This window comes from Equus asinus, chromosome 11 (genome assembly GCF_041296235.1).
Source record: "Equus asinus isolate D_3611 breed Donkey chromosome 11, EquAss-T2T_v2, whole genome shotgun sequence".
Classification (NCBI taxonomy): Eukaryota; Metazoa; Chordata; class Mammalia; order Perissodactyla; family Equidae; genus Equus; species Equus asinus.
Genome location: NC_091800.1, coordinates 7691938 through 7704930, shown reverse-complemented (window position 1 = coordinate 7704930; position 12993 = coordinate 7691938). Strand labels below are relative to the sequence as shown.

At 43.3% G+C, this 12993-nt stretch overlaps 1 protein-coding gene across 4 annotated transcripts in view; it reads right to left on the bottom strand.

Annotated features, from left to right (window-relative positions):
• LOC106832434 (phospholipid-transporting ATPase IB) overlaps nucleotides 1–12993 on the bottom strand; it is a 588664-nt gene that overhangs the window by 479833 nt on the left and 95838 nt on the right. For 3 of the 4 annotated variants that reach the window (XM_044777414.2, XM_070520415.1, XM_070520416.1), the window contains exon 2: nucleotides 11313–11457. In XM_044777414.2, coding sequence (XP_044633349.1) covers nucleotides 11313–11457 — 145 coding nt within the window. Of the gene's footprint in view, nucleotides 1–11312; nucleotides 11458–11593; nucleotides 11652–12993 lie in introns of those variants that run through there. The other variant, XM_070520417.1, reaches the window with a different exon arrangement.

The window sequence follows — 12993 nt, the reverse complement described above, 5'->3', positions numbered from 1 at the left end:
GAACTCTAATTTGTAAAGGTAACATTAAAAATTAATATAAGACAGTTTTAACAAAGGTGGAATACTGGGGAAGTAATTATGATACTACTCAGCAAATAGCCTTACTGTTTTAAGGAGCTCTATTTTTAAATTGTCAGAGCTTGGTAACACATTTCATATGCTGCAGAGTAATACTCTCAAAGCCCCCCCTCCTTTTACTTGAATAGAACTAAAGAAGTAATATATTTGATTGGATAATTTAAAGAATATTCTTTTATACAACTAAATTTACAATTAAGCATTCAGATTAAACCTCAGGCACAGTGCCAAATTCCTTAGAGATACTATCCAAACCAGGGTCCAACGGCTGAAAAGCCAACAGTCCAAAACAAGGAAGAAAGGGGAAAAAAGAGGAGGGAGAGAAAGACACAGACTTTATGTTCATAACTCGAAAACATTCTAGGTCTCCACGTGGACCAAGTTTCAGGTTTCTAGATTCTGTGGTAAAGCATCTGAGTCACTGTTCGGTTGAGGGGGAGGTCACAGAGAATGCAACGTGAACTTACACCCACCTCCGCTTGCTCGGTACACCAGGAGCCCCAGTCCCTGTGCTGATTTGTAACATATACACAAACACACGAACACGTCTCAGCCTGCCCTAGACTCCGGTGCAGCACACTTACTTGGACAAGTTGCAGGCTAGAAAGAATATGTACAAAAGCCCCTAACAGCCAAGACTTACCTTGTTATTCTTTAACCTGCATATTTACTCTCCAGGCACTCTGTGTTCCTTGCACAGGGTAACACTCAAGTCCGCTTTCCCCTAGTTATAGCTTATCATCTGAACATTTCAGTTATCAAATAACCAGATAGTGAGCGACATGAGTTGCATAAAAGAACAATATTAGTAATAACTAGTTCAGACTGTCAGCCATTCCGGACACGGTACCTCTAATACTGCACCTTGAGTACATACACAATCTCATCTAATTCTTCGCACCCTGTGAGGCGCAGCATTACCACAGTTCCTGTCTACTAAGTCCAGGATCTTGGAATCAAACACATCTAGAGCAGAGAAGGATCTGTCCAAAGCTGGAGTCTCTCTCCAGCAGAGCTAGCTCTGCTCCACCTTGCTGGAAGAGGGAGACGAAAAGACAGCTACAATCCTTCACGACACAGCTGACAGAGGGCACCCCATCTCCCTCTGGTCCCTTGGGGTTGTCTAATTCTGAGGTAAAGGGGGGTCTGTGCCATTTTGAGGTCAATGACTTGCCCCAACCCACTGCTGAAAATAGTTTAAAAAAAAAACCCAAAACCCTCAGGAATATGAGAAACACTGTCACCACCTGCCAGTCACCAAAACTGGAACCCTGGGCACCACGCTGTCTGCTCCTCACCCACTCACAAGCCCACCTCTAACCTCCCTGCTGACTGTTTCTTCTCCTACAACATTACAGCCTCACACCTCTCCCTGGGCAATCACAATGGCCTAACGAACTTCTAAATGCAGTGCATGTGGGCGCAGACACACGCCAGAGCCAGAGGAGTGCTGCCACTTGCCCCTTCAAAAGCTTTTCCTGGCTACACTAACCCATCTCTGGTAGCCTGTCCTGTCACACACATCATCCATCGTCCCCAACTTCCCCCACATTATTTCTGGAAAGGCCTGCATGCGAGTGTTAGACTCCTCTATACTTTTGCACGTGCTGTTCCCCAAGCCTAGCATGGCTCCCCACATGAACCGCACCTTATCTTTCAGGCTGATATCTACTCCTCTGTCAACCCAGCTTACTAATCACCTACCAGCAAGCTTTCCCTCATTCTTCTACTTGCCTAGCCCTGCAGGGCTGCAACTAACCACCCAGCCGCAACTCGTCCCCCCCGATAGAGGAGGACTGAAATGCTTCCCTATATACCACATACCAAATGTAGCGTTAGAAATGGTGCCCGAGTCTTGTTACTATGTCTCAGTAGTGCTGAGGCCTAAAGTCAGGGTCAGACTGGGTTTGACCACATCAATTTTTCTCCATGGAAGAAAATCTAAAGCCCATGGCTCCAAAGTGAGGTGTGGGAAGATATTATTAGAGCCTAGAGGTATATGCACCTCCAAAAACTTAAGCTTTAATAACATTTATTGAATGGATTGACACTGGTGCCCCCACACAGTCCTATGTAATATGGTTGAAGGAGAAGCTCCCTAATGGGGGGGGGGGGACGGAGTAAAGTGCTATGGACTGAATTGTGTCCCCTGAAAATTCAGATGTTGAAGCCCTAACCCCCAAAGTGATGGTATGTGGAGATGGGGCCTTTGGGAGGTGATTAAACTGAGATGAGGCCATGAGGGTGGGCCTCCGTGATGGGGTTAGTGTCCTTACAAGAAGAGACACCAGAGAGCTTGGTCCCTCTCTCTTCTCCATGTGAGGACACAGCGAGGCGGCGGCTGTCTACGAGCCAGGAAGAGGGTCCTCATCAGAACCGGATCATGCTGACACCCTGACCTTGGACTTCCAGCCTCTAGAACTGTGAGAAAATAAATGTCTGCTGTCTAAGCCACCCAGTCCATGGCGCTCTGTGATGGCGGCCTGAGCCGACTAAGAAGCGGGTAACAGAAGCGGGAGCCTCCCTGCCTGTTCTCTCTGCTTATTACTACATATTTCAGTTTCCGTGTCCAGCTAGGTGGGTTTATGGATTAGTTTACCTAATTTCAAATACACTCACCCTCCCAAAAAGAACAAGTGGCTTAAAAATCACAAAATGAAACAAACCACAGATTGAAAATGATAAGCAAATAAAAAACAGCAGAACTGACACATCTATTCCTAATAAAGGCTCTCCAAAACCATTTTACTAGGTTAAACATTAGAACAATTTAATCAACTCTGATGTCAGCCAAAATATTCAAAATAATCAAGAAGATGATTAACAATATGTGGATTTGCATCCATAATTCTTAACTGAGAACCTCGGCAAGTACTTATGGGGTCTTGAGATAATAACTAATAATAATAATACATAGACATAGATATTTAAATATACATATTTAAAGTTCATGGCAAAAAGTTTTACTGATGGGCATGCGATCAAAAAAGTTTGGAGGGGGCTGGCCCCGTGGCTGAGTGGTTCAGTTCACATGCTCTGCTTCGGCGGCCCAGGGTTTCGCCGGTTCAGATCCTGAGTGAGCACAAGGGACTGCTCATCAGGCCATGTTGGGGTGGCGTCCCACATGCCACAACTAGAAGGACCCACAACTAAAAATACACCACTATATACTGGGGGGATTTGGGGAGAAAAAGCAGGGGCAAAAAAAGAGAAGATTGGCAACAGTTGTTAGCTGAGGTGCCAATCTTTAAGAAAAAAAAAAGTTGGGAGACCACTGATGCAGATACAGAACTTATGTGACAGAGCCAGGCCCACTCGCAAGCTGATGTCTGTGTCGGGTGGTCCTGAAAGCTGACACCAGCAGCCTCTGGAAAGACAGTTTGTGTAAGAAATAGTGAAGATGCATAGAATCATCCCCCAGAATGACCGAGGACATCCCAAACTCAACCCCAAATGCTTTTCTAACTATATGTGATATAAAGTAGTAAAGGTGGCTAAAAACCTATGATTCAAGTTTTGAAGAGCTGGCTTTCATTTAAGAGAAAAGGATAGATCAGCATTTAAATGATCAAACCCAACCTCATGGATTTCAGGAAATTTCTTTGTAAAGCATCCCTGCATCCCAACAATGAGCAGACCTCTCCTTTGTTCTCTCTAAGCATTGTCCCTCTTGAAAGGGTTGCTGATTAGCATTTCTGAGTAGGCTTTTGCTGTCTGTTGAGTGACTCAGCCATAAGTAGTAGAATAGACACTTAGATGCTACTTTCCAGAGAACAGCACAAAAGCCCACATGACTAACCTCCGACCACAGAACTTTCTGCAGCCCACACTGCTATCTACTTTTCAACTTGTACACCTCGATCAGACATCAGGCAAACAAACTCTCAGTGCTGCCATCTAAGGGAACGCTGTGGGATACCCAGGGAGTGAGTGTCTTCCCATCTACCCAGCACAACAAATGTGAAGATGTATGTCAGTGTCGTCTGCCTCCGATAAAGGACCCAAACATTCCCAAAGCACCCACAGAAAGACTCAAGAGCTTAGCATTTAGTTCCGACTCTCCCAGATGCTTCTGGTTAATTTTTCAAATATTTTTATCTTGAGATAAGTTTACACTTACAAAAGAGTTGCAAAAATAATACAGAGAGTTACCATATACCCTTCACCCAGTTTCCCCAGAATGTTGACATATCTTATATTGCCATAATATAACGACCAAAACCAGTTAAATGACATTGGCACAATACAACTCCAACTACAGAGTTTACTCAAAGTTCACCAGTTTTTCCACCAACGGACTTTTCCTGTTCTAAGATCTGATTCAGAACTGACACTGCGTTTAGCTGTCATATCTCCTCAGTCTCCTCCAATTCTAGTTAAATTTTAACTTGCATTTTTCACAAATCCTGATGCTTCTTTTTATCTATAAGTGAAACCGGCTCAACACAAGGTTGACATAAAGAAAGCCATATTGCAGAAAAGAGACCACGTGGTAACTTTGAATGACCTCTGACAAACTAACCCAGTTGGATTTGCACCCTCCAGGAGATCCACCTGCTCTGTAGATTTTATGACCCCTGTTTGGGTATGTACCTCCCAGCTGTGATAAGACGATACCTTCTTTCTTTTGAGTTCCTTAGGAATGTGGCGGCTCCCCAAACAGTCCATGCTGATAGCCATCATCAACGACAACTGAAAGATCTGGTGTGGTGACTCCCAGTCTGGAACACCAGAGGGTCAACACTCCCAACCACTCCCCTATAATCCACTGGCCTACATAACTGCTTCAAGAGTCTGTGCCCCCTTAAGATGGTTCTTTTGGACATTACTCAGCCATCTTCCCTCGTGCTAGCAAGCTGCAATAAAAAGCCCTTTCTCTGCCATCATCTTGCTTCTCGATGACTGGCTTTTGTCTCACGGCGAGCAGATCGTGCCGTTTGTGTGGTAACATAAGAACCAGAGGTGCTCACAAGCTGACAGACACTAAGAGTTAACAGAATTCGGGCACAGTGGAGAGGGAAAATAAGTCCCTGACTGAAACTCTCAAACCAAATGCCTTGACCTGTTTTCACAAATGGGAATGGCATAGATATTTCTTTGCTTAAAGTCAGAATATGCTCCATATCCACCCACACAAGGGTCAACTTGATAAAGAAAGCACCATGAGAGTCTGTTCTCCTCCACATTTGCTGTTTCCTTAGAAACATCAAATACAAAACTGGCCCAAGGCTGACACGCTTTTCTGTTTCTAAAAATACATTTCAAGAAAGCTCACGCCTTTAAGGGTTACCTGAAGTACACAGCGCCAAAGGTCCCCAATTTGAATATTTTTATCTGCAAGATGCTTCAAAAGCTTTGTTCACGGGTGTAAACGAGATAAAAATTCTAATTACAAGAACCTGCTACAGAGTTCATTGCTACTGGTATATATAAATTAAGGACTCAGATATGCTGTGACACTCCTTCAGAAAATACAGGATGGGAGTGTCTGGTCTGGAGAGTAATCAAGTATATCTGCCTCTAAATTAAAAAGAGTGAAAGGGGACTATGTGAAGAGATCACATGTTAATTAGCTTGACTGTAGTATTTCACGACGTATATGTATATAAAATCATTTTGTACAGCTTTAACATACAATTTTTATTAAAAATACGTAAACATAAATAAAAGCAGTGTACACAGAGGAAAATCTTGAGGCTGTTTTAAAGTAGGTAAATGGAATGCTTTCAATATAATCAATTACTCTTGATGAGGGTTTTTATACACGTTTACCTTGCCCAACTTGACAAGGACATCTCTCTCAAATGAGATGTGTCAACCTTGGTTTTTAAAACAAGAATCTTTACGTGAGTCAAAAGGATCTACTAGGATTCGCTGCTAGGATCTTGGTATTGTTTCTTTGTTAAGTTGTAAGTAGCATAAGTGTTAAGACCAGATCCTACCTAAATTATCCAGCTTTCAACGTTTCCAGGAGAGTCATTCACCCTTGAAGCACTCAATGGTATTAGCTCTAGTGCGACACATGTCATCTACCACTACTATTCATGCACAAACTGGTGTTTGCAGATAGGCTTGTTCTCTTCATTCCTCAAGACAAAAATACCCTCTCAAATATTAGGATCCAGCTTAACATTGTAAAACTATGATACTGTAAAACCTACCACACAGTGCTCAATTCCCATCGCTGTGAAGGCAAAATTCTATTTTAAATTTATCTTGGCAAAACCAACAGAATCTTCATATAAAGCAATTTTCCTTTACAAACCAATCTGAAGAAATGCAACAGCTGGGCAGAGCTCAAGTCATTGCTCTAATGAAGATTTTTGGTAGCTAAAACTCCCATCTGAAATGGATGACTCTTTCAAAACTGAGTATCTGTAAACCTTCCTAACTTCCTTTGAAGACCTCGTTTCAAAGGCTGAAGAAAACTGCCCTCACAGCCTTGAAACTCACTATTTCAAAGGGCATGCTGATAATCACATAAAAACATTGCACATGCCTGATCTTGATTACATAAATAATGCCTCTTCCTTTGATTAGCAAATTATTTCAAGATGTTTTCTGGGAAGAAACAACATTTTTAACTTTAAACACTTTTCAAAATTCAGATGCACAAAATTAAGATTTGCCACCAGGTTCCTCTAAATAGTAAGCATTCTGTAAGCATTTAATGTTTTATTTAAAACACTTAAAAGGAGATGATATCATTCACATGAAATGTGCACAACAGGGAAATCTATAGAGATAGAAAGTAGATTAGTGGTCGCTTAGGGCTGGCGGAGGAAGGGATAGCAAGACGGATAGCAAAGGGTAAGGGATCTCTCCTGGAAGAGATAAAAATGTTCTAAAATTGACGATAGTGACAGTTGTACAACTCTGTGCATACAGTAAAAAGCGTTGAATTGCACAGTTTAGATGGGTGAATTATATTTCAATAAAGCTGTTAAAAATATTTAAAAGGAGATAGGATTAATACTTCAGAAAGAAGGGATCTTGTTAGGTGGACATATATACAATCCTAGATACACATATGTACATTGCAATATTCCATTAACTACTATTCATTTCCAGAGGATAAATGTTAATGCTCTCACAGTTAAGGCTCTAGAAAATCGATGCCTAGGAGAAAAAGACCATGTCATATTTCTCCGTAATTATGATAATCAAAATTCATTGGCTTCAATAACGGAAAACTTCAACCTACCACAGCTTCAGATCAAACACTGGTATTGTGTGCAGTGTTAAGAACAAGAACAAGGTTTGGAGAGACATCTATTCACATGGCACAGACCCTCCCAGAATTTCAAGAACTTGCCTGGAATTTGGAGTTACCAGGTCGTGCGTTGGCTTGGGGGTGCCAAGCCTGCAGTCAACCCTGGTGGCCACCTTCTCCCTCCTACTCACCAGGTCCAGCCTCTTGGATGCTAGTCCAAACATTAACCCTAGACCTTCAATTCCTGTCCTGAACTGCACCACCCAACCACCGCCCCCAGTGCCCACCAACCACTCCCCTCCTTAGCAAACTTGGACCCTTTCCTGAAGTCAAAGCGCCAGTTACTCATGAAGCAGTCACGGAGCAACTGCCACGATTTGTGAGGCTGTAAGTCAGAAAGGGCCTGGCGTGGGGCAGGTGAGTGAGAGAACTCTGTTCCGGAGAGGGCCCGTCTCCTGAGGTACGCAGCATCCCAAGACGTCCAAATCCCTGATTTCAGGGACTGGCACGAGCCTTGTCTGTCCCACGTGGTCCCTTCTCTTCAAAAACCTTGATTCAGAAGCAAACAGCCTGGGATAAACCCTCCATGCCCCTGCCTCCAAGAAAAACTCGCTCTTTTCTCAAGAAAAATTATATTAAGGGAAAAAATCCTTTACCAATTCCCTTTCATAGAAGTATTCCTTTGAACAGCTTCATCAACTTTTGGCAAACATTCACGGCCAAGATAAAAAGCCTGATTTTTAAAAAATCAGTACTTGACTTCGGCAATATTAAAGTGCTAAAATAACATTGCTCAACATTGTATAAAATCCTTAAACTATAATGTCAAGGAACTTCATGATCAATTCCTTAATGAACCAAAGTCACATTCTCATTAGTAATTCCCATTTAAATATACAATCCAGGCAAAGCAAATACTCAAAGGCCATTTTATAGGACAGCAAGGGCCACATTTTCATTTCTTAGACTCTATGCAGTGTATTCGGAAACTTACACTTACAGTATAAGCCAGGAACTCAGAAATTGTGTGAATTTTAATATTTAAAATATTTCAACTCATTCAATTATACACTTACGTAAGGCTTTAAATAGTTGGTATCTACCTACTTTAATCCTGGCCAACTCACTGTACCTTCACACACACATCTTCCTCCCCAACCCCAAAAAAGCACAAATGAAACTGTACAAGAGGTAGCCACTTGAAATCTCTCTTCAATTAGAATAATAATAAAATCAGCCTCAAAAGTCAGCTTTGAGTCTTGATTACAGAACAGGTTATGATGCCCCATCACCAAGGCTTTTAAAAGTCTTCACCTTCTATGGAAACTAGAGAATTTAGACAAAAACAAAGACTCCTATTTCATTCTCCCAGCTTTCCACACGCACAATGGATACCAAAATTAGAAAAATTAATAGGAATTAAGCAAAAATACCACTTGAAAATATCCTAATGTTTAAAAAGAAAAACAACTCTTTAATTCCATATCCTATACTGTATAAGTCACTTTTAAAATAATCTTGTGGGAGGAGGATGAAAGGGGCAAAGGGACACGTGTGTATGGTGACGGATGGCAACTAGACTTTTGATGGTGAACACAAGGTAGTCTACACAGCAGTCAAAAATAATGATGTAAACCTGAAATTTATATAATGTTATAAACAAATATTAGCTCAATAAAAAATAACAATAATTTTTTTAATGTATATAAAGTGTTTGTTTATTTATTTTTTGGCGGGGCGGTGAGGAAGATTGGCCCTAAGAAAACATCTATTGCCAGTTTCTTTTTGCTTGAGGAAGACTGCTGCTGAGCTAACATCTGTGCCAATCTTCCTCTGTTCTGCATGTGGGATGCTGCTACAGCATGACTTCATGAGTGGTGTGTAGGTCCATACCTGGGATTCGAACCCACAAAACCTGGACTGTGAAAGCAGAGCACACGAATTTAACCACTACACCACCAGGCTGGCCCAACAATAATCTTCTTATCTTTTAAAAAGTAATTCAATAGAAACACATATAAGAGGGTATGAGAAAATGGAACTATATTAGCAGTGCAGGATTCCAAATGCTTTTAACCGTATTCACAGAGTTGTGTAACCATCACCCCAAAATGAAACCCCATGCAAATTAGCAGTCACTCCCCCTTCCACAACTTCTTCCCTTTTCCTCAGCCCTAGAAACCACCAATCTATCCTACGTCTCAAAGATTTGCCTCTTCTGGACATTTCATACAAATGGAATCATACAACATGAGGCCCTTTGTTACTGGCTTCTTTCACTTAGAATAAGGTTTTCAAGCTTCATCCATGTCGTAGCATTTGTCAGTACTTCACTCCTTCTTATGGCCAAATAATATTCCACTGAATGGATCTACCACATTTTATTTATTCATGGATCAGCTGATAGGCATTTGGATTGTCTCTACTCATTAGCTATTATGAATAATGCTGCTATGAACATTGGCATACCAGTTTTTGTGTGGACATACGTTTTCATTTCTCTTGGGTATACATACCTAGGAGTGGAATGGCTGGATCATACGGTAACTTTACATTTAACCTTTTGAGAAATTGCCAAACTGTTTTCCACAGCAGCCGCATCATTTTTCATTCCCATGAGCAATGTATGAGGGTTCTCATTTCTACACATCCCTGCCAACACTTGTTATCATCTTTTTTATTAGATCCATCCTAACGTGTGAAGTGGTAACTCACTGTGGTTGATGCCCTATACCTTAAACCAAGCCCACTCATTCTTGAAGTTAGCCTCAGCTATTCTAAGCTACACTTTTAAGTATAAAATATGCCCCAAGGGTCATTCTTAAAATTCAAAATAAAGCCAGGATAATCTAACACTCTCTTAATAAATGAAGGTATCATCTTCACATAATATGCACCATTATTCTACCCCAAATCCTATCAAGCTACAATATTGTACAGTGGCCAAACCTTCCCAAATAAAGCTGTCAGGCTCAGCAGCCTGTACAAGTGCTAATGCTGTAGTGGAATACTTACACATATAATAGCAACAAAGTTTTAGCCAGAGCTTTCAAGAAAGAACACTGGATTGGAATTCAGGTTTGTCAATAATCTACGTGTAACTTGATCAATCATTTAGCTTCTCTATACCTGAACATGGTGTTCCAAGCCACTCTCAGAACTGCCTCCTCTAAAGTCACTCCCAGAGATAAAGTTGTCTAAACCTGAAAGTTTAATGAAATTTGAAAACGTACTAACACCTGTGCCTAAAGACCTAGCTTTGCACAGCAGAAAGAATTTGAGCTTGGTAGTTGGGTAGCCTGGGTTCTATTTCCAGCTCTGTCATTTAGTAGCTATATAGCCAAGGTACATTATATAACACCTTTCTGTCTCAGTTTCCTGATCTGAAGGTAATAACACTTTCTTCAAGAGGTTATGAGGATTTACAAAGCTAGTATACATCTGACACAGTGGCCAGCAAAAAGTAGACACTTAAATGTTAGCTTCCATCCATCTCTCTGCTAACTCTGGGCAAAGTTTCCCAGCAATAAAGACCTCTTAACAAATGTCCTGGACCATTTAGAGCTGAACGTGAGTCCTTGTGACCTATGGGATTCCTTTATAAAGGACTTCCCCACATTATGGTCTGTAAATTGCTAAGGAGAGCTATCAATTGGCTTAAAACAGGACTAGAAGGAATTCTTGGAAGGGAGCTCAGGGATGAAAAGGTAAGAGACCTCATTTTTTGTTAGGGGCATAAGAATAAAACTTCCTGGGGGCTCACACAGCCTGAGCACAGAACAGATGCAAAGGAGAGAAAGGTAAAGGCCGTATTCACATGACCTGACTGGAAGCGATGGTGTGGACCGCCACGCTCTAGGTGGGGGCGGGGTGGGGGGGGGAGGGGAGTGGAAGGGGCTCGAGAAAGCAGATGGGGGTGAGGGCTGGCTAGACTAGCGTGGAAAAGCTAACAAGAGGAAGATGAGCCCCATGCTAGCTGTGAATTAACTGCTTCTTGCGTCTCTCAGCCGCCGTATCCTACCTGATCTGGTTGTCACGGAATTTGTTGAGATGCGGTTGGTTGAGGTAAATGGTGCGGGCTGGTATCTCCAGCTGGTCTCCAACAGACGTGGCCCGGGACATCTCATCATCTGCCTTCTTATAGCCCGAAGAAGGACGTACAGGTCCTGCAGAGAAGAGGCGCGGGCAGAAAACAAAACACAAAGAAGTCACGCCAGGCAGGAGACAGCGAGCACGGGCTGCAGGCGGGCGGGGACCAGCTGGGAAAGGATGCTCTGGGCAATGCTGGGCCCGCCTATGTACCTTGGCTCCCCCTGGAGACCCGCCGCCGCAGCTGCTCCCCGCTCCTCCCCGCCCCCTCCCCGCGCCCCACCCCACTGGCCGTCCCCGGGCCGGGAGGGAACCTCTCCCGCGGGCGCGGGCGAGAGCGGCCTCCCTCCGCACTGCCTCCTCCTCGGCCCCTCCTGTGCTCGCTCCCTCGCTCCCTCCCGGATGGCTGCAGTGTGCGGCCGGCAGGCGGAGGCAGGGACAGCGAGGGGCGCCACTGCGGGCTCCAGAGGGCGGGGCGGGGAGGGGCACGTGGACAGAAGGGATGGGGTGAGCAGAGGCCAGAGCCTCCCTTCTCCCCCAGGTAAGCTCCCCCTCAAGGCCCAGGGATTGAGCTCCGGAACTAGGTTTTCTTGGCTTCTTTGATATGTTTAGGAACAGAGAGATGACAGCAAAAGAGATGTGCCCTGCGTTCAGTCACTGCAGAAAGTACTGGCGAAAGCACATCTCTGTGCTCTAAAAATGAAATTCCCAAACCTCAGTGTCAATGGCTTGCTCCCCTATTATCTTGAAGGGACCAGCTGCTTTCTCCCCAGATGTGCCTGGCAGCCTGAGTTCAGGAGCTTTACTAATTCCAGCTTATAGAGGGTTGCGTGATCTTTCATTTCATTGCTCAAATTACTGTTTCTGCTGTTAAGACACAAGCAAGTCTACCTCCCTAGGATTTTATTTCAGTCCTATAGTCAAGCCTCTGTCGGTGAGTTCAGCCTTGCCACAACCTTCACGTAAGGAAGTGTCAGCATGGAGACTAATAATAGACTCATTACTAAAACTGCTATGCGCATGCGCACACACAGGAGGCTCCAACTACAAGGCAGTATTCCTCGTTAGAAGGGGCGACCCACCTCAAGAACTGACTTCGGGAGGGGTGCCTGAAGCAAAGGATCACAGAAAAATAAATGCCCTACAGATGAAGCCCTCTTTCCTCTTCCTTAAATATACGTTTGTTCTAATATCTGCCATGCTTCCCACCTGTCAAAGAAATGGATGTCGCAGAGTACTTAAGAAACTGCATCTCATTTCAGTAAACATCCACTTCACAGCTGCAAAGAATGTTGGTTGACATAGAGAAATATTTTGAAAGAGAAAGCTTTGGTTATTATGTATGTCATCTTTTTAAAGTGATTAGAATCCTATTATAATCTTTACCATAAGAGGGGGACAACCAAAATGTAAAGTTGCTTACTGAAAGCTGACACACTATGGTGAAAAGTATAGCCCACTCCCTGGTCACAGGCCAGGTGTATATCCACAGCGCCCTGGTCATTCCTCATTACAGGACCCCAGCCGTAGACCCTCTCCTCGGCCCCTCAGCCCTCCGCCCTCTGGAGTCCCCCTGGCTCCAGAGGACACTGGTCTGCCTTCTGCTTACGGAC